The sequence below is a fragment of the Oncorhynchus tshawytscha genome, linkage group LG17 (genome assembly GCF_018296145.1).
Source record: "Oncorhynchus tshawytscha isolate Ot180627B linkage group LG17, Otsh_v2.0, whole genome shotgun sequence".
NCBI lineage: Eukaryota > Metazoa > Chordata > Actinopteri > Salmoniformes > Salmonidae > Oncorhynchus > Oncorhynchus tshawytscha.
The window spans coordinates 11115129-11135086 of NC_056445.1; the positions used below are offsets into that span (position 1 = coordinate 11115129).

Here is a 19958-nt window from a genome sequence, read left to right on the forward strand (position 1 = left end):
TAAATCAGGCTGGATTCTCCTTCGGGGCTGGAACTATAACCATGAGCAATAAATAGATATTAAATCAGGCTGGATTCTCCTTCGGGGCTGGAACTAGAACCATGAGCAATAAATAGATATTAAATCAGGCTGGATTCTCCTTCGGGGCTGGAACTAGAACCATGAGCAATAAATAGATATTAAATCAGGCTGGATTCTCCTTCGGGGCTGGAACTAGAACCATGAGCAATAAATAGATATTAAATCAGGCTGGATTCTCCTTCGGGGCTGGAACTATAACCATGAGCAATAAATAGATATTAAATCAGGCTGGATTCTCCTTCGGGGCTGGAACTATAACCATGAGCAATAAATAGATATTAAATCAGGCTGGATTCTCCTTCGGGGCTGGAACTATAACCATGAGCAATAAATAGATATTAAATCAGGCTGGATTCTCCTTCGGGGCTGGAACTATAACCATGAGCAATAAATAGATATTAAATCAGGCTGGATTCTCCTTCGGGGCTGGAACTATAACCATGAGCAATAAATAGATATTAAATCAGGCTGGATTCTCCTTCGGGGCTGGAACTAGAACCATGAGCAATAAATAGATATTAAATCAGGCTGGATTCTCCTTCGGGGCTGGAACTAGAACCATGAGCAATAAATAGATATTAAATCAGGCTGGATTCTCCTTCGGGGCTGGAACTAGAACCATGAGCAATAAATAGATATTAAATCAGGCTGGATTCTCCTTCGGGGCTGGAACTAGAACCATGAGCAATAAATCGAAATATGAATGCTGATATCGGCTTCATTTATGGCTGAACAAATTGGCATAAAAGTCAATTGCGTTATCCTAATAAAAGGAACTGATTTATGCTGTATTGTGTGTAATTCTCCTCAAGAGAACTCCACGTCAATACCATGGAGCATTAGGCAGACAAAATGCGCATGTATGACATTCTCATTGCCTTCATGGACAGTATATAGATCACCATTATCTCTCTCTATCGTACACACTTGAAATGACATTTATAAAATGTATAAATTGAATATCATTGAATATGTACATGAAACCTACTATTCTCATTGCCTTCATGGACAGTATATAGATCACCATTATCTCTCTCTATCGTACACACTTGAAATGACATTTATAAAATGTATAAATTGAATATCATTGAATATGTACATGAAACCTACTATTCTCATTGCCTTCATGGACAGTATATAGATCACCATTATCTCTCTCTATCGTACACACTTGAAATGACATTTATAAAATGTATAAATTGAATATCATTGAATATGTACATGAAACCTACTGGATCTAAAACAGTCACGTCATGTAGTCTATAGATTCTGCAGAATCGTATATCATCATATCCTTCATACAATGAGCCTATTGGATCAAAGCTCTGGCAGATAATGTACTTCAAGCAGCAACAGGTGGGCTTTGAGCAAACACAACCGTAGCTAACCTAGCTATTCTCTCCCTGGGTCAAACTCATTTCCTACAACATCCTCATCTCTAGCATCATCTCATCATCTCCACCGCCAGTTTTAATAGAGGTGAGAGGTAGTGGCGGTCATGAGGAGAGCAGACCCCTGCTAACTTGGCCCTCTTAAGCCTCGCTGCAAACTCAATATGGCTAGCTGTAGTGATAATGTGAAGTTGCTAAGCAACCGAGAGCCACTGTACAGTACACACAGTACGCTGGCTGCCGCCGGAGGTCTCCTTGAAAAGGAGTGATTATAACTCGGACGGTATAGCACTCCGTGATGGATTTGGAAAAGAAATAAAGGCTTCATTCAACACTTCATTTACAGTACAGAGATTCAGGACATTAACTACTGTATGTATTTTGAAGGAAATATTTCAATGTAATGTGTGATTTATATGCCCTTGAAAGTGTCTGAAGGAACTCCTTATTCTATGTGTCTGTCCGTCTGTCTCCGTGTGTCTGTCTGTCCGTCCGTCTCCGTGTGTCTGTCTGTCCGTCCGTCTCCGTGTGTCTGTCTGTCCGTCCGTCTCCGTGTGTCTGTCTGTCCGTCCGTCTCCGTGTGTCTCCGTGTGTCTGTCCGTCTCCGTGTGTCTGTCTGTCCGTCCGTCTCCGTGTGTCTGTCTGTCTCTCCGTCTCCGTGTGTCTGTCTGTCCGTCTCCGTGTGTCTGTCTGTCTGTCCGTCCGTCTCCGTGTGTCTGTCTGTCCGTCCGTCTCCGTGTGTCTGTCTGTCCGTCCGTCTCCGTGTGTCTGTCTGTCCGTCCGTCTCAGTCTGTCTGTCTGTCTGTCTGTCTCCGTGTGTCTGTCTGTCTGTCCGTCTCCGTGTGTCTGTCCGTCCGTCTCCGTGTGTCTGTCCGTCCGTCCGTCCGTCTCTCGTGTGTGTCTGTCTGTCCGTCTGTCCGTCTGTCTGTCTGTCCGTCTCCGTGTGTCTGTCTGTCTGTCTGTCCGTCTCGGTGTGTCTGTCTGTCCGTCCGTCTCCGTGTGTCAGTCTGTCCGTCTGTCCGTCTGTCTGTCCGTCCGTCTCCGTGTGTCTGTCTGTCCGTCCGTCTCCGTGTGTCTGTCTGTCTGTCCGTCTCCGTGTGTCTGTCTGTCCGTCTCCGTGTGTCTGTCTGTCTGTCTGTCCGTCTCCGTGTGTCTGTCTGTCCGTCCGTCTCCGTGTGTCTGTCTGTCCGTCCGTCTCCGTGTGTCTGTGTGTCCGTCTCCGTGTGTCTGTCTGTCCGTCTCCGTGTGTCTGTCTGTCTGTCTGTCCGTCTCCGTGTGTCTGTCTGTCCGTCCGTCTCCGTGTGTCTGTCTGTCCGTCCGTCTCCGTGTGTCTGTCTCCGTCCGTCTCCGTGTGTCTGTCTGTCTGTCCGTCTCCGTGTGTCTGTCTGTCTGTCTGTCCGTCTCCGTGTGTCTGTCTGTCTGTCCGTGTGTCTGTCTGTCTGTCCGTCCGTCTCCGTGTGTCTGTCTGTCCGTCCGTCTCCGTGTGTCTGTCTGTCCGTCCGTCTCCGTGTGTCTGTCTGTCCGTCCGTCTCCGTGTGTCTGTCTGTCCGTCCGTCTCCGTGTGTCTGTCTGTCCGTCCGTCTCCGTGTGTCTGTCTGTCCGTCCGTCTCCGTGTGTCTGTCTGTCCGTCCGTCTCCGTGTGTCTGTCTGTCCGTGTGTCTCCGTGTGTCTGTCTGTCCGTCCGTCTCCGTGTGTCTGTCTGTCCGTCCGTCTCCGTGTGTCTGTCTGTCCATCTCCGTGTGTCTGTCTGTCCATCTCCGTGTGTCTGTCTGTCTATCTGTCCGTCTCCGTGTGTCTGTCTGTCTGTCTGTCTGTCCGTCTCGTCCGTGTGTCTGTCTGTCTGTCCGTCTCCGTGTGTCTGTCTGTCTGTCCGTCTCCGTGTGTCTGTCTGTCTGTCCGTCTCCGTGTGTCTGTCTGTCCGTCCGTCTCGTGTGTCTGTCTGTCCGTCCGTCTCCGTGTGTCTGTCTGTCCGTCCGTCTCCGTGTGTCTGTCTGTCCGTCCGTCTCCGTGTGTCTGTCTGTCCGTCCGTCTCCGTCTGTCTGTCTGTCCCCGTGTGTCTGTCTGTCTGTCCCCGTGTGTCTGTCTGTCTGTCTGTCCCCGTGTGTCTGTCTGTCCGTCTGTCCCCGTGTGTCTGTCTGTCCGTCCGTCTCCGTGTGTCTGTCTGTCCGTCTCCGTGTGTCTGTCTGTCCGCCCGTCTCTGTGTCTCTGTCCGTCCGTCTCCGTGTGTCTGTCTGTCCGTCCGTCTCCGTGTGTCTGTCTGTCCGTCCGTCTCCGTCTGTCTGTCTGTCTGTCTGTCTGTCCGTCTCCGTCTCTGTCTGTGTCTCTCCTGTCTGTCCGTCGTCCGTCGGTCTGTCTGTCTGTCCGTGTGTCTGTCTGTCCGTCTCCGTGTGTCTGTCTGTCCGTCCATCTCCGTGTGTCTGTCTGTCCGTCCGTCTCCGTCTCTCTTGTCTGTCTGTCTGTCTGTCCGTCCGTCTCCGTCTGTCTGTCCGTCCTGTCTGTCTGTCTGTCTCCGTGTGTCTGTCTGTCCGTCTCCGTGTGTCTGTCTGTCCGTCCGTCTCCGTGTGTCTGTCCGTCCGTCTCCGTGTGTCTGTCCGTCCGTCTCCGCGTGTCTGTCCGTCTGTACGTCCGTCTCCGTGTGTCTGTCTGTCCATCTGTCCGTCTGTCCCCGTGTGTCTGTCTGTCCGTCTGTCCGTCTCCGTGTGTCTGTCTCTCTGTCCGTCTCGGTGTGTCTGTCTGTCCGTCCGTCTCCGTGTGTCTGTCTGTCTGTCCGTCTCCGTGTGTCTGTCTGTCCGTCTCCGTGTGTCTGTCTGTCCGTCTCCGTGTGTCTGTCTGTCTGTCTGTCCGTCTCCTGTCTGTCCGTCTCCGTCTGTCTGTCTGTCCGTCTCCGTGTGTCTGTCTGTCCGTCCGTCTCCGTGTGTCTGTCTGTCCGTCCGTCTCCGTGTGTCTGTCTGTCCGTCCGTCTCCGTGTGTCTGTCTGTCCGTCCGTCTCCGTGTGTCTGTCTGTCCGTCCGTCTCCGTGTGTCTGTCTGTCCGTCTCCGTGTGTCTGTCTGTCTGTCTGTCCGTCTCCGTGTGTCTGTCTGTCTGTCCGTCTCCGTGTGTCTGTCTGTCTGTCCGTCTCCGTGTGTCTGTCTGTCTCTCCGTCTCCGTGTGTCTGTCTGTCCGTCTCCGTGTGTCTGTCTGTCTGTCCGTCCGTCTCCGTGTGTCTGTCTGTCCGTCCGTCTCCGTGTGTCTGTCTGTCCGTCCGTCCGTGTCTCCGTCCGTCCGTCTCCGTGTCTGTCTGTCCGTCCGTCTCCGTCTGTCTGTCTGTCTGTCTGTCTCCGTGTGTCTGTCTGTCTGTCCGTCTCCGTGTGTCTGTCTGTCCGTCTCCGTGTGTCTGTCCGTCTGTCTCCGTGTGTCTGTCTGTCCGTCTCCGTGTCTGTCTGTCCGTCCGTCTCCGTGTCTGTCGTGTGTCTCTGTCCATCTGTCCGTGTCCGTCTCCGTGTGTCTGTCTGTCCGTCTGTCCGTCTGTCTGTCTGTCCATCTCCGTGTGTCTGTCTGTCTGTCTGTCCGTCTCGTGTGTCTGTCTGTCCGTCCGTCTCCGTGTGTCTGTCTGTCTGTCTCCGTGTGTCTGTCTGTCCGTCCGTCTCCGTGTGTCTGTCCGTCCGTCTCCGTGTGTCAGTCTGTCCGTCTGTCTGTCTGTCTGTCCGTCTGTCCGTCTGTCTGTCCGTCCGTCTCTGTGTGTCTGTCTGTCCGTCCGTCTCCGTGTGTCTGTCTGTCCGTCTCCGTGTGTCTGTCTGTCTGTCTGTCCGTCTCCGTCGGTGTCTGTCTGTCTGTCCGTGTGTCTGTCCGTCCGTCCGTGTGTCTGTCCGTCCGTCTCCGTGTGTCTGTCTGTCTGTCCGTCTCCGTGTGTCTGTCTGTCCGTCCGTCTCCGTGTGTCTGTCTGTCCGTCCGTCTCCGTCTCTCTGTCTGTCTGTCCGTCCGTCTCCGACTGTCTGTCTGTCTGTCTGTCCGTCCCCCGTCTGTCTGTCTCCGTGTGTCTGTCTGTCCGTCTCCGTGTGTCTGTCTGTCCGTCCGTCTCCGTGTGTCTGTCCGTCCGTCTCCGTGTGTCTGTCCGTCCGTCTCCGCGTGTCTGTCCGTCTGTCTCCGTCCGTCTCCGTGTGTCTGTCTGTCCGTCTGTCCGTCTGTCTGTCTGTCCGTCTCCGTGTGTCTGTCTGTCCGTCTCGGTGTGTCGGTCTGTCCGTCCGTCTCCGTGTGTCTGTCTGTCTGTCCGTCTCCGTGTGTCTGTCTGTCCGTCTCCGTGTGTCTGTCTGTCTGTCTGTCCGTCTCGTCGTGTGTCTGTCTGTCTGTCCGTCCGTCTCCGTGTGTCTGTCTGTCCGTCCGTCTCCGTGTGTCTGTCTGTCCGTCCGTCTCCGTGTGTCTGTCTGTCCGTCTCCGTGTGTCTGTCTGTCCGTCTCCGTGTGTCTGTCTGTCTGTCTGTCTGTCCGTCTCCGTGTGTCTGTCTGTCTGTCTGTCCGTCTCTGTCTGTCTGTCCGTCCGTGTGTCTGTCTGTCGTCCGTCTCCGTCCGTGTGTCCGTGTCTGTCTGTCCGTCCGTCCTCGTGTGTGTGTCGTGTCTGTCCGTCCGTCTCCGTGTGTCTGTCTGTCTGTCCGTGTCCGTGTGTCTGTCTGTCCGTCCGTCTCCGTGTGTCTGTCTGTCTGTCGTGTGTCTGTCTGTCCGTGTGTCTGTCTGTCTGTCTGTCGTCTCCGTGTGTCTGTCTGTCTCCCGTGTCTGTCTGTCTGTCCGTCCGTCTCCGTGTGTCTGTCTGTCCGTCCGTCCGTCTCCGTCCGTGTCTGTCTGTCCGTCCGTCTCCGTGTGTCTGTCTGTCCGTCTCCGTGTGTCTGTCTGTCCGTCTCCGTGTGTCTGTCTGTCCGTCCGTCTCCTCCGTGTGTCTGTCTGTCTGTCTGTCCGTCTCCGTGTGTCTGTCTGTCTGTCTGTCTGTCCGTCTCCGTGTGTCTGTCTGTCTGTCCGTCTCCGTGTGTCTGTCTGTCTGTCCATCTCCGTGTGTCTGTCTGTCTCTCCGTCTCCGTGTGTCTGTCTGTCCGTCTCCGTGTGTCTGTCTGTCTGTCCGTCCGTCTCCGTGTGTCTGTCTGTCCGTCCGTCTCCGTGTGTCTGTCTGTCCGTCCGTCTCCGTGTGTCTGTCTGTTCATCCGTCTCCGTCTGTCTGTCGTCTGTCTGTCTGTCTGTCTCCGTGTGTCTGTCTGTCTGTCCGTCTCCGTGTGTCTGTCTGTCTGTCCGTCTCCGTGTGTCTGTCCGTCTCCGTGTCTCCGTGTGTCTGTCTGTCCCGTCTCCGTGTGTCTGTCCGTCCGTCTCCGTGTGTCTGTCCATCGTCCGTGTCCGTCTCCGTGTGTCTGTCTGTCCGTCTGTCCGTCTGTCTGTCTGTCCGTCCGTCTCCGTGTGTCTGTCTGTCTGTCTGTCCGTCTCGTGTGTCTGTCTGTCGTCCGTCTCCGTGTGTCTGTCTGTCTGTCTGTCTCCGTGTGTCTGTCTGTCCGTCCGTCTCCGTGTGTCTGTCCGTCCGTCTCCGTGTGTCAGTCTGTCCGTCTGTCTGTCTGTCTGTCCGTCTGTCTGTCCGTCCGTCTCCGTGTGTCTGTCTGTCCGTCCGTCTCCGTGTGTCTGTCTGTCCGTCTCCGTGTGTCTGTGTGTCTGTCTGTCCGTCTCCGTGTGTCTGTCCGTCGTGTCTGTCCGTCTCTGTGTGTCTGTCTGTCTGTCTGTCCGTCTCCGTGTGTCTGTCTGTCTGTCGTCCGTCTCCGTGTGTCTGTCTGTCCGTCCGTCTCCGTGTGTCTGTCTGTCCGTCCTCCGTGTGTCTGTCTGTGTCCGTCTCCTGTCTGTCCGTCTCCGTGTGTCTGTCTGTCCTGTCCGTCTCCGTGTGTCTGTCTGTCCGTCCGTCTCCGTGTGTCTGTCTGTCCGTCCGTCTCCGTGTGTGTCTGTCCGTCCGTCTCCGTGTGTCTGTCTGTCCGTGTGTCTGTCTGTCCTCCGTGTGTCTGTCTGTCCGTCCGTCTCCGTGTGTCTGTCTGTCCGTCCGTCTCCGTGTGTCGTGTGTCTGTCGTCCGTCTCCGTGTGTCTGTCTGTCCGTCCGTCTCCGTGTCTGTCTGTCCGTCCGTCTCCGTGTGTCTGTCTGTCCGTCCGTGTGTCTGTCTGTCCGTCCGTCTCCGTGTGTCTGTCCGTCCGTCTCCGTGTGTCTGTCTGTCCATCTCCGTGTGTCTGTGTCTGTCTGTCTATCTGTCCTCTCCGTGTGTCTGTCTGTCTGTCTGTCCGTCTCCGTGTGTCTGTCTGTCTGTCCGTCTCAGTGTGTCTGTCTGTCCGTCCGTCTCCGTGTGTCTGTCTGTCCGTCCGTCGTCCGTCTGTCCGTCTGTCTGTCTGTCCCCGTGTGTCTGTCTGTCTGTCTGTCCCCGTGTGTCTGTCTGTCCGTCTGTCCCCGTGTGTCTGTCTGTCCGTCCGTCTCCGTGTGTCTGTCTGTCCGTCTCCGTGTGTCTGTCTGTCCGTCCGTCTCTGTGTGTCTGTCCGTCCGTCTCCGTGTGTCTGTCTGTCCGTCCGTCTCCGTGTGTCTGTCTGTCCGTCCGTCTCCGTCTGTCTGTCTGTCTGCCTGTCCGTCCGTCTCCGTCTGTCTGTCTGTCCGTCCGTCTCCGTCTGTCTGTCTGTCTGTCTGTCCGTCTCCGTCGGTCTGTCTGTCTGTCCGTGTGTCTGTCCGTCCGTCTCCGTGTGTCTGTCCGTCCGTCTCCGTGTGTCTGTCCGTCTGTCCGTCCGTCTCCGTGTGTCTGTCTGTCTGTCCGTCTGTCCGTCTGTCTGTCTGTCCGTCTCCGTGTGTCTGTCTGTCCGTCCGTCTCCGTGTGTCTGTCTGTCCGTCCTCTCCGTGTGTCTGTCTGTCCGTCCGTCTCCGTCTCTCTGTCTGTCTGTCTGTCCGTCTCCGTGTGTCTGTCTGTCCGTCTCCGTGTGTCTGTCTGTCTATCTGTCCGTCTCCGTGTGTCTGTCTGTCTGTCTGTCCGTCTCCGTGTGTCTGTCTGTCTGTCCGTCTCCGTGTGTGTCTGTCTGTCTCCGTCCGTCTCCGTGTGTCTGTCTGTCCGTCTCCGTCTGTCCCCGTGTGTCTGTCTGTCTGTCCCCGTGTGTCTGTCTGTCCGTCTCCGTGTGTCTGTCTGTCCGTCTGTCCGTCCGTCTCCGTGTGTCTGTCTGTCCGTCCGTCTCTGTGTGTCTGTCTGTCCGTCCGTCTCCGTGTGTCTGTCTGTCCGTCCGTCGCCGTGTGTCTGTCTGTCCGTCTCTGTGTGTCTGTCTGTCTATCTGTCCGTCTCTGTGTGTCTGTCTGTCTGTCTGTCCGTCTCCGTGTGTCTGTCTGTCTGTCTCCGTGTGTCTGTCTGTCTGTCCGTCTCCGTGTGTCTGTCTGTCCGTCCGTCTCCGTGTGTGTCTGTCTGTCCGTCTCCGTCTGTCCCCGTGTGTCTGTCTGTCTGTCCCGTGTGTGTGTGTCTGTCCGTCTCCGTGTGTCTGTCTGTCCGTCTCCGTGTGTCTGTCTGTCCGTCTGTCCGTCTGTCTGTCTCCGTGTGTCTGTCTGTCCGTCCGTCTCCGTGTGTCTGTCTGTCCGTCCGTCTCCGTGTGTCTGTCTGTCCGTCTCCCGTCGTCCGTCTCCGTGTGTCTGTCTGTCCGTCCGTCTCCGTGTGTCTGTCTGTCCGTCCGTCTCCGTGTGTCTGTCTGTCCATCCGTCTCCGTGTGTCTGTCTGTCCGTCCGTCTCCGTGTGTCTGTCTGTCCGTCCGTCTCCGTGTGTCTGTCTGTCCGTCCGTCTCCGTGTGTCTGTCTGTCTGTCCGTCCGTCGTCTGTCCCCGTGTGTCTGTCTGTCCGTCCGTCTCCGTGTGTGTCTGTGTCTGTCTGTCCGTCGTCTCGTGTGTCTGTCCGTCCGTCTCCCGCGTGTCTGTCTCCGTCTGTCGTCCGTCTCCGTCTGTGTCTGTCTGTCCGTCTCTCCGTCTGTCTGTCTCCGTCCGTCTCCGTGTGTCTGTCTGTCTGTCGTCTCCGTGTGTCTGTCGTCTGTCTGTCTGTCCGTCCGTCTCCGTGTGTCTGTCTGTCTGTCCGTCCGTCTCCGTGTGTCTGTCTGTCCGTCTCCGTGTGTCTGTCTGTCCGTCTCCGTGTGTCTGTCTGTGTGTCTCCGTCTGTCCGTCCGTCTCCGTGTGTCTGTCTCCGTCTCCGTGTGTCCTGTCTCCGTCTCCGTGTGTCTGTCTGTCTGTCTCCGTGTGTCTGTCTGTCCGTCTCCGTGTGTCTGTCTGTCTGTCTGTCTGTCCGCCTCCGTGTGTCTGTCTGTCTGTCTGTCCGTCTCCGTGTGTCTGTGTCGTCTCCGTGTGTCTGTCTGGTGTGTCGGTCTGTCCGTCCGTCTCTCCGTGTGTCTGTCTGTCTGTCCGTCTCCGTGTGTCTGTCTGTCCGTCTCCGTCTGTCTGTCTGTCTGTCTGTCCGTCTCCGTGTGTCTGTCTGTCCGTCCGTCTCCGTGTGTCTGTCTGTCCGTCTCCGTGTGTCTGTCTGTCCGTCTCCGTGTGTCTGTCTGTCCGTCTCCGTGTGTCTGTCTGTCTGTCCGTCTCCGTGTGTCTGTCTGTCTGTCTGTCCGTCCGTCTCCGTGTGTCTGTCTGTCTGTCTGTCCGTCTCCGTGTGTCTGTCTGTCTGTCCGTCTCCGTGTGTCTGTCTGTCTGTCCGTCTCCGTGTGTCTGTCTGTCTCTCCGTCTCCGTGTGTCTGTCTGTCCGTCTCCGTCCGTGTGTCTGTCTGTCTGTCCGTCCGTCCGTCTCCGTGTGTCTGTCTGTCCGTCCGTCTCCGTGTGTCTGTCTGTCCGTCCGTCTCCGTGTGTCTGTCTGTCCGTCCGTCTCCGTCTCCCTGTCTGTCTGTCTGTCTCCGTGTGTCTGTCTGTCTGTCCGTCTCCGTGTGTCTGTCTGTCTGTCCGTCTCCGTGTGTCTGCCCTGTCTCTGTCTCCGTGTGTCTGTCTGTCCGTCTCCGTGTGTCTGTCCGTCCGTCTCCGTGTGTCTGTCCATCTGTCCGTCCGTCTCCGTGTGTCTGTCTGTCCGTCGTCTGTCTGTCCGTCTCCTGTGTCTGTCTGTCTGTCCGTCTCCGTGTGTCTGTCTGTCCGTCCGTCTCCGTGTGTCTGTCTGTCTGTCTCCGTGTGTCTGTCTGTCTGTCCGTCCGTCTCTGTCGTGTGTCTGTCCGTCCGTCTCCGTGTGTCTGTCTGTCCGTCTGTCTGTCTGTCTGTCCGTCTGTCTGTCCGTCCGTCTCCGTGTGTCTGTCTGTCCGTCCGTCTCCTGTCTGTCTGTCTGTCCGTCTCCGTGTGTCTGTCTGTCTGTCTGTCCGTCTCCGTGTGTCTGTCTGTCTGTCCGTCCGTCTCCGTGTGTCTGTCTGTCCGTCCGTCTCCGTGTGTCTGTCTGTCCGTCTCCGTGTGTCTGTCTGTCTGTCTGTCCGTCTCCGTGTGTCTGTCTGTCCGTCTCCGTGTGTCTGTCTGTCCGTCCGTCTCCGTGTGTCTGTCTGTCCGTCCGTCTCCGTGTGTCTGTCTGTCTGTGTCTCCTGTCTGTCCGTCCGTCTCCGTGTGTCTGTCTGTCCGTCCGTCTCCGTGTGTCTGTCTGTCCGTCCGTCTCCGTGTGTCTGTCTGTCCGTCCGTCTCCGTGTGTCTGTCTGTCCATCTCCGTGTGTCTGTCTGTCTATCTGTGTCCGTCTCCGTGTGTCTGTCTGTCTGTCTGTCCGTCTCCGTGTGTCTGTCTGTCTGTCCGTCTCCGTGTGTCTGTCTGTCCGTCCGTCTCCGTGTGTCTGTCTGTCCGTCCGTCTCCCTGTCTGTGTCCGTCCTGTCTGTCTGTCCCCGTGTGTCTGTCTGTCTGTCCCCGTGTGTCTGTCTGTCCGTCTGTCCCCGTGTGTCTGTCTGTCCGTCTGTCCCCGTGTGTCTGTTTGTCCGTCCGTCTCCGTGTGTCTGTCTGTCCGTCTCCGTGTGTCTGTCTGTCCGTCCGTCTCTGTGTGTCGTCCGTCCGTCTCCGTGTGTCTGTCTGTCCGTCCGTCTCCGTGTGTCTGTCTGTCCGTCCGTCTCCGTCTGTCTGTCTGTCTGCCTGTCCGTCCGTCTCCGTCTGTCTGTCTGTCCGTCCGTCTCCGTCTGTCTGTCTGTCTGTCCGTCCTCCGTCTCCGGTCTGTCTGTCTGTCCGTGTGTCTGTCCGTCCGTCTCCGTGTGTCTGTCCGTCCGTCTCCGTGTGTCTGTCCGTCTGTCCGTCCGTCTCCGTGTGTCTGTCTGTCCGCCTGTCTGTCTGTCCGTCTCCGTGTGTCTGTCTGTCCGTCCGTCTCCGTCTCTCTGTCTGTCTGTCTGTCCGTCTCCGTGTGTCTGTCTGTCCGTCTCCGTGTGTCTGTCTGTCTGTCCGTGTCCGTCTCCGTGTGTCTGTCTGTCCGTCTCCGTGTGTCTGTCTGTCTGTCTGTCCGTCTCCGTGTCTGTCTGTCTGTCTGTCCGTCTCCGTGTGTCTGTCTGTCCGTCCGTCTCCGTGTGTGTCTGTCTGTCCGTCTCCGTCTGTCCCCGTGTGTCTGTCTGTCTGTCCCCGTGTGTCTGTCTGTCCCCGTGTGTCTGTCTGTCCGTCTCCGTGTGTCTGTCTGTCCGTCTGTCCGTCCGTCTCCGTGTGTCTGTCTGTCCGTCCGTCTCCGTGTGTCTGTCTGTCCGTCCGTCTCCGTGTGTCTGTCTGTCCGTCCGTCTCCGTGTGTCTGTCTGTCCGTCCGTCGCCGTGTGTCTGTCTGTCCGTCTCCGTGTGTCTGTCTGTCTATCTGTCCGTCTCTGTGTGTCTGTCTGTCCGTCTCCGTGTGTCTGTCTGTCTGTCCGTCTCCGTGTGTCTGTCTGTCTGTCCGTCTCCGTGTGTCTGTCTGTCCGTCCGTCTCCGTGTGTCTGTCTGTCCGTCTCCGTCTGTCCCCGTGTGTCTGTCTGTCTGTCCCCGTGTGTCTGTCCCCGTGTGTCTGTCTGTCCGTCTCCGTGTGTCTGTCTGTCCGTCTGTCCGTCCGTCTCCGTGTGTCTGTCTGTCCGTCCGTCTCCGTGTGTCTGTCTGTCCGTCCGTCTCCGTGTGTCTGTCTGTCCGTCCGTCTCCGTGTGTCTGTCTGTCCGTCCGTCTCCGTGTGTCTGTGTGTCTGTCTCTGTCCGTCCGTCTCCGTGTGTCTGTCTGTCCGTCCGTCTCCGTGTGTCTGTCTGTCCGTCCGTCTCCGTGTGTCTGTCTGTCCGTCCGTCTCCGTGTGTCTGTCTGTCCGTCCGTCTCCGTGTGTCTGTCGTCCGTCCGTCTCCTGTCTGTCTGTCCGTCCGTCTCCGTGTGTCTGTCTGTCCGTCCGTCTCCGTGTGTGTCTGTCTGTCCGTCCGTCTCCGTGTGTCTGTCTGTCCGTCCGTCTCCGTGTGTCTGTCTGTCTGTCCGTCTCCGTGTGTCTGTCTGTCTGTCTGTCTGTCCGTGTGTCTGTCTCCGTGTCTGTCTGTCTCTGTCTGTCTGTCCGTCTCTCCGTGTGTCTGTCTGTCCGTCCGTCTCCGTGTGTCTGTCTGTCCGTCCGTCTCCGTGTCTGTCTGTGTCCGTCTCCGTGTGTCTGTCTGTCCGTCCGTCTCCGTGTGTCTGTGTTGTCCGTCTCCGTGTGTCTGTCTGTCCGTCCGTCTCCGTGTGTCTGTCTGTCCGTCCGTCCGTCTCCGTGTTTCTGTCTGTCCGTCCGTCTCCGTGTGTCTGTCTGTCCGTCCGTCTCCGTCTGTCCGTCTGTCTGTCTGTCCCCGTGTGTCTGTCTGTCCGTCTCTGTGTGTCGGTCTGTCCGTCCCTGCCTCCGTCTGTCCGTCCTTGCCTCCGTCCGTCCCTGCCTCTGTCTGTCTTCGTCTGTCTGTCTATCTCTCCCTGTCTTTTTGTCTGTCTGCGTCTGTCTATCGCTCTGTGTCTCTGTCAGTGCTCTCTTTAAACAAACACATAAGGCAGACTGCAGATCTAGCAAGCCCAGGCAATATCTCCACACAATACTGAGTGACCAATGTAAGCCAGGGACATCATCATTGCCCTCTGACCTCTTGGTAGCGTGCGAGCCCCCCGTTGACGGCGGCGTCGATGACCCCGTTGAGGCACATGGTGAGGGGGTTGATGTTCTGCATCTGCCTGCTCTGGCACTGGGCGATCAGCATCCGCAACTGCAGGTTCTTGTTCTCAATCACCTCGATGGCATTCTCCAACGGGCTCACTTCCACCTAGAGGAGGAGAACACAGGGTGGTAAGGTATGAGTATATATACAGACATATGCTTAACTCTATGTAGAGATTCAACACACACACGCACAGAGTGTGTATAGGTAGAGACAAGAAACACAAAATAAGGCAGGCTACATAAACACAATGCATTTTCTCTCACACACACACACACACACACACACACCATCTCTCTAATACACAGCCTTCCGTACGCAGCTTGATCCTTCATAAATTCCAGAGTAACATTATAATTATGAATCTCATGAATATTATGAATAACGTTCACCCTTCTCTTAAAGGGACATTTCACAATCATTCACAATCATTGGGAACACTTATCTACCCATATATATTTTTTACTACAAATCATAGAAAAGCACAGTTTTCAAAGCTGTTGATGTCGGGGTGGTGCTGGAGATGAAATGCCCCTTTGATATAGGCCTACGCTCAGGGAGCTCAGTGGGGCTCTCCGCAAAGTTAGAACATAGCAGGGTCAACATTGAGCAGGGTGTCGTGAATGGGGTTAATATGAGGGGGTTATTGAAGGAGTGTTAAGAGACTCACCAGTTCTCTCTTCTCTACCTCAAACCATCTGGAGATTCCTGGCAGGCTCTGGACCAGGGTTAGTGAGGTCCTCTCGACCCACAAGCTCTGAAAATACACACACACCCACCCACACATTAGCACACGCATGGACATGCGCAGGCAGGCACACACACACTTCATGTTAATGCTGGCAATATACTGGTCGGAAAACATTCACCCACACATCTGAGCAGCACAAAACACTGCTTTTCTCTCCTCTTAATATATGACGTGTAGACACTGGCTCATAGAACGTCCGAGTACTACACATCCTCATGGAAACAGAGTCCTCATAGCAACCGTCTACGCCGATCTACAACTGACGCCGTGTCACCTCATTAAATGAACTAAAACTGTCCGACTCTGATATATTCCACTAATACCTTTCCTTGAACCCACAATTCGTTTAGAAACCAAATTGCATTTTTCGGTCCATCCTTTTACAAGATCATAATCAACACGGAACCGATTCATGCTACTTCATATTCCTTCATATTAAATGTCAAATTTACCTGGCCTGAACAGTGTTTCTCAGGCATTAAGTAGACCTAAAAGAGACAGCTGGGAAAGCTAAACCTCAGTACGATATGACATGATGATATCCATTTCATAAACCTGATGGTTAACGAATGGAGATTGAGTGAGCGTGGGTGGGTGGAGTCTGGAGTTGACGATATTTAGACTGAGCTCCATGGCTGCGGTTCAAACGCTTAAAAAAAGACACCCCCTATCCCCTCAGCCGTCAAATGAAGTGGACACTTCTGATGAGGTATCATGACCTCGCGATGGAGGAAGGAATGATTTTTAAATGGAGCGCCCCTTGGCAGGAAATTCCTCACTCGTTCATCCCGCGACGATTGTGTTTTCAGCCACCGGTGGCTTGTTGGGTGCTTTATATGCGCTACAGTCAAATATGAGTGTATGTATACTTATATTAAATATATCATTATTAATATACGCCAACTGTATGATCGCTAGCAAATGAATTATTTAAATAACATTAGCCTGCCTAGCTGGAACTTAAGAAGGGACATTTTTTATTTCTACAATGTCCCCAAAAAAATTGATCTTTTACTAGCAAAAATGTCTAATGTATTTGCATTCGTTTTTACTTACGCTTGTATGTTAACTTCTCCATTGATGTTGTTTTTAACTTTTCTTAGCGGAGTGAACGTAACTGTACATTCGCAAAGCCGACTGAAGACGAGGGCTGAGGGACTTACGTTGCAAACGTCCGTTGCTCGGGCTAATCATTTGGACCGCCCTCCAAGACGGAGACGGGGATTCCCCCAAGGGCACAAGGCGAGGGTAAGTGGATGAGGGGGTTGTCTTTTGAGTGATTGAACCGTAACCATAGTTTCAGCCTCTCCTAGCTCAGGAGTAGATTTAGTAGGACTGTGAATTAAACAACACCTGAACACACCAGTATACAGAGAGGAAGACCATGAGCCACCCACACAACCACTCAATAAACAAGAGAGCGGAGAGAGGGAGGACGAGATATTGTGAGGGAGGGAGGGAGGGAAAGTGAGTAAGGAGACGATGTGTGGTAGACATCAAAGGACGACACTAACAAGTCCAGAAAGGTGAGATAATATGACGAGATGAGCAAAACAAAAAGGCAAAGAGAGAGAGAAACAGAAAGGCACAGAGGGGAGTTCTCGTGTGCAACCACTGCGTGCCCCCCCCACCTTGAACTCATTCTCCTTGTCCTTGGTGCCCTTGTGAAACGGCCTGTCGTATCTGAACCTCCAGATGTGGTTGACCTTATAGAAGCTCTTGATGTTGTCAGCCACTCCGTCTCTCTGCAGCACGTCCTGGCTCTCTGGGATGGGGCTCACCGCATAGATCTGTAGGTCTGGGCCGGCACGTCAAGGATGCATACAATAGCTTGGACAAAACACACATACACACATGAACGCAAGCACATGCAACCCCCCCCCCTTCCCTGGTTCCACAGGTCTATCCATCCAATTCCTGTGTGAATACATCCTTTCCACTAATCACATCCTGTAGCCATTTATCTGAATGTCCACCCCACACTATATCACAACACATTCCCATTGGCAGCAGGACTGGCCTGTGTCAGTGTAGTGCAGGGAGAGCTCGTCAGCCCATAGATATAAATAGGGACGGGCATGGGTCCAGGAACCTCAATGATTAACGACACATGAGGATAACAAAGCTGTACGCTAATGCTATTTGAGGGGCCTTGTCTGCTCTAATTGCACTTGGAGAAAAGTCACACACAGAACAGACGACAGACACGCACGCACTGAGAGAGAGAGAGAGAGAGAGAGAGAGAGAGAGAGAGAGAGAGAGAGAGAGAGAGAGAGAGAGAGAGAGAGAGAGAGAGAGAGAGAGAGCGAGCGCACTGAGAGAGAGAGAGAGAGAGAGAGAGAGAGAGAGAGAGAGAGAGAGAGAGCGCACTGAGAGAGAGAGAGAGAGAGAGAGAGAGCGCACAGAGAGAGAGAGAGAGAGAGAGAGAGCGCACTGAGAGAGAGAGAGAGAGAGAGAGAGAGAGAGAGAGAGAGAGAGAGAGAGAGAGAGAGCGCACTGAGAGAGAGAGAGAGAGAGAGAGAGAGAGAGAGAGCGCACTGAGAGAGAGAGAGAGAGAGAGAGAGCGCACTGAGAGAGAGAGAGAGAGAGAGAGCGCACTGAGAGAGAGAGAGAGAGAGAGAGAGAGAGCACTGAGAGAGAGAGAGAGAGAGAGAGAGAGCGCACTGAGAGAGAGAGAGAGAGAGAGAGCGCACTGAGAGAGAGAGAGAGAGAGAGAGAGAGAGCGCACTGAGAGAGAGAGAGAGAGAGAGAGAGCGCACTGAGAGAGAGAGAGAGAGAGAGAGAGCGCACTGAGAGAGAGAGAGAGAGAGAGAGAGAGAGAGAGAGAGCACTGAGAGAGAGAGAGAGCGCACTGAGAGAGAGAGAGAGAGAGAGAGCGCACAGAGAGAGAGAGAGAGAGAGAGAGAGAGCGCACTGAGAGAGAGAGAGAGAGAGAGAGAGAGAGAGAGAGAGAGCGCACTGAGAGAGAGAGAGAGAGAGAGCGCACTGAGAGAGAGAGAGAGAGAGAGAGAGCGCACTGAGAGAGAGAGAGAGAGAGAGAGGCTTCTTCCGAACAGCTGTCCCATCAATCACTAGCGGAGGATCATTAAGATGGCTGCCACGTCCTACAGACATCTTGCGCATTTTTATCAAGGGATCGATCGCGATCTTCACTAAGCACTCTTGTATGTATTTACAGCACGGGCCAGAGATCTGGCTCGGGACCAAGAGGGAGGGAGTCATACCTTTGGTTTGCTCCTCTATAAGCGACATGCTGTAACGGAAGGCTGTACGCTGCATAAGAAAACCAGAGTCCAACAGGTTCCGGGGCTCGGAAACACTCCTATTATGACTCGTATTTATATCCTTATTCATAAGGAATTATCAGTCTGGTATAATATCTCATTCATATTATTTAGGCCTTCTAGACATGTGGGATGCAGTGCACCACTGTGTGTGTGTGTGTGTGTGTGTGTATGTGTGTGTGGTTTTACTATCATTGTGGGGACCATCCTCACAAGGATAGTAAAACAAGGAACATTTTTACAAGTGGGGACATTTTGCCAGTCCCCACAAGGAAAAATGATATTTTAGGCGCAAGAGTTAGGCATTAAGGTAATGGTTCAAGTCAGCTTAACCCATTACCCTTATGCCCGTATAAGGGTTGAAAATGGCCGATTTGGGCACTGACATCAGAGCGCTTGTAAGGGTTTTGACTGACAACCGTTCTGAACTTGAGCACCACGCGCGACGAGACGTTTGCCCCCATCCCCCCTGCTAATTCAGCACCTTTTTCTAATGTTTTGGTTGTCGGCGTGAGAGAAATGCTGTAAATAAAGAGGACTCAAAGTATTTTTTAAAGATGACACGTTGAGGCTTCGAATAAACACCACTTGAATGTCATACAAGCGAGCCAAAACACCTGTGAGTGAGTCCATGTCATAAAACCCATGAAGTATATGACAGTCTCAACGTTTATGATCACTATGTTTGATGTACAGTACAAATATGACATGGGTGTCGTTCTGAACAGAACGAGCCTTTGTTTCATTGTGAAGAACTGTTGCCGCGGACCTTGCATCCGAAGGCACTGGTGACTCCATTCTACGCCACCAAAATGACGATCTGCTTCTCTAAGTTGCTTTGTGAAAGCTAATCATGTTGGTAATAGAACAAAGCTTTCAAATGACGCCCGGGGATGGATGGCGGGGATGCAGGGCTGCGTTCCAATCCAAACAACTACAAGTGGGCTTGCTCTGGTTCCTAAACGGCACAGCTAGGAGAAGAAAAAAAACAACTTATGTTTGAAGACACATAAATGAGCGTTGACACCACTTGGAGACGCCAGTGCGACCACTTGGAGACGCCAGTGTGACCACTTGGAGACGCCCGTGCGACCACTTGGAGACGCCCGTGCGACCACTTGGAGACGCCAGTGCGACCACTTGGAGACGCCAGTGCGCCCACTTGAGACGCCAGTGCGCCCACTTGGAGACGCCAGTGCGCCCACTTGGAGACGCCCGTGCGACCACTTGGAGACGCCAGTGCGACCACTTGGAGACGCCAGTGCGACCACTTGGAGACGCCAGTGCGCCCACTTGGAGACGCCAGTGCGCCCACTTGGAGACGCCAGTGCGCCCACTTGGAGACGCCAGTGCGCCCACTTGGAGACGCCAGTGCGCCCACTTGGAGACGCCAGTGCGCCCACTTGGAGACGCCAGTGCGCCCACTTGGAGACGCCAGTGCGCCCACTTGGAGACGCCAGTGCGCCCACTTGGAGACGCCAGTGCGCCCACTTGGAGACGCCAGTGCGACCACTTGGAGACGCCAGTGCGACCACTTGGAGACGCCAGTGCGCCCACATGGAGACGCCAGTGCGCCCACATGGAGACGCCAGTGCGCCCACTTGGAGACACCAGTGCGCCCACTTGGAGACACCAGTGCGACCACTTGGAGACACCAGTGCGACCACTTGGAGACACCAGTGCGACCACTTGGAGACACCAGTGCAACCACTTGGAGACGCCAGTGCGCCCACTTGGAGACGCCAGTGCGCCCACTTGGAGACGCCAGTGCGCCCACTTGGAGACGCCAGTGCGACCACTTGGAGACGCCAGTGCGCCCACATGGAGACGCCAGTGCGCCCACATGGAGACGCCAGTGCGCCCACTTGGAGACACCAGTGCGCCCACTTGGAGACACCAGTGCGACCACTTGGAGACACCAGTGCGACCACTTGGAGACACCAGTGCGACCACTTGGAGACACCAGTGCGACCACTTGGAGACACCAGTGCGCCCACTTGGAGACGCCAGTGCGACCACTTGGAGACGCCAGTGCGCCCACATGGAGACGCCAGTGCGCCCACATGGAGACACCAGTGCGCCCACTTGGAGACACCAGTGCGCCCACTTGGAGACACCAGTGCGACCACTTGGAGACACCAGTGCGACCACTTGGAGACACCAGTGCGACCACTTGGAGACACCAGTGCGCCCACTTGGAGACACCAGTGCGACCACTTGGAGACACCAGTGCGACCACTTGGAGACACCAGTGCGACCACTTGGAGACACCAGTGCGACCACTTGGAGACACCAGTGCAACCACTTGGAGACACCAGTGCAACCACTTGGAGACACCAGTGCGACCACTTGGAGACACCAGTGCAACCACTTGGA

At 54.6% G+C, this 19958-nt stretch overlaps 1 protein-coding gene across 5 annotated transcripts in view; it reads right to left on the bottom strand.

The window, feature by feature from the left end:
• LOC112216856 (dedicator of cytokinesis protein 4-like) overlaps positions 1-19958 on the bottom strand; it is a 162294-nt gene that overhangs the window by 26961 nt on the left and 115375 nt on the right. For all 5 annotated transcript variants that reach the window (XM_042300166.1, XM_042300163.1, XM_042300164.1 and 2 more), the window contains 3 exons: positions 15930-16096; positions 14218-14304; positions 13476-13652 (listed from right to left, as the gene is read on the bottom strand). In XM_042300166.1, coding sequence (XP_042156100.1) covers positions 13476-13652; positions 14218-14304; positions 15930-16096 — 431 coding nt within the window. The remainder of the gene's footprint in view (positions 1-13475; positions 13653-14217; positions 14305-15929; positions 16097-19958) is intronic.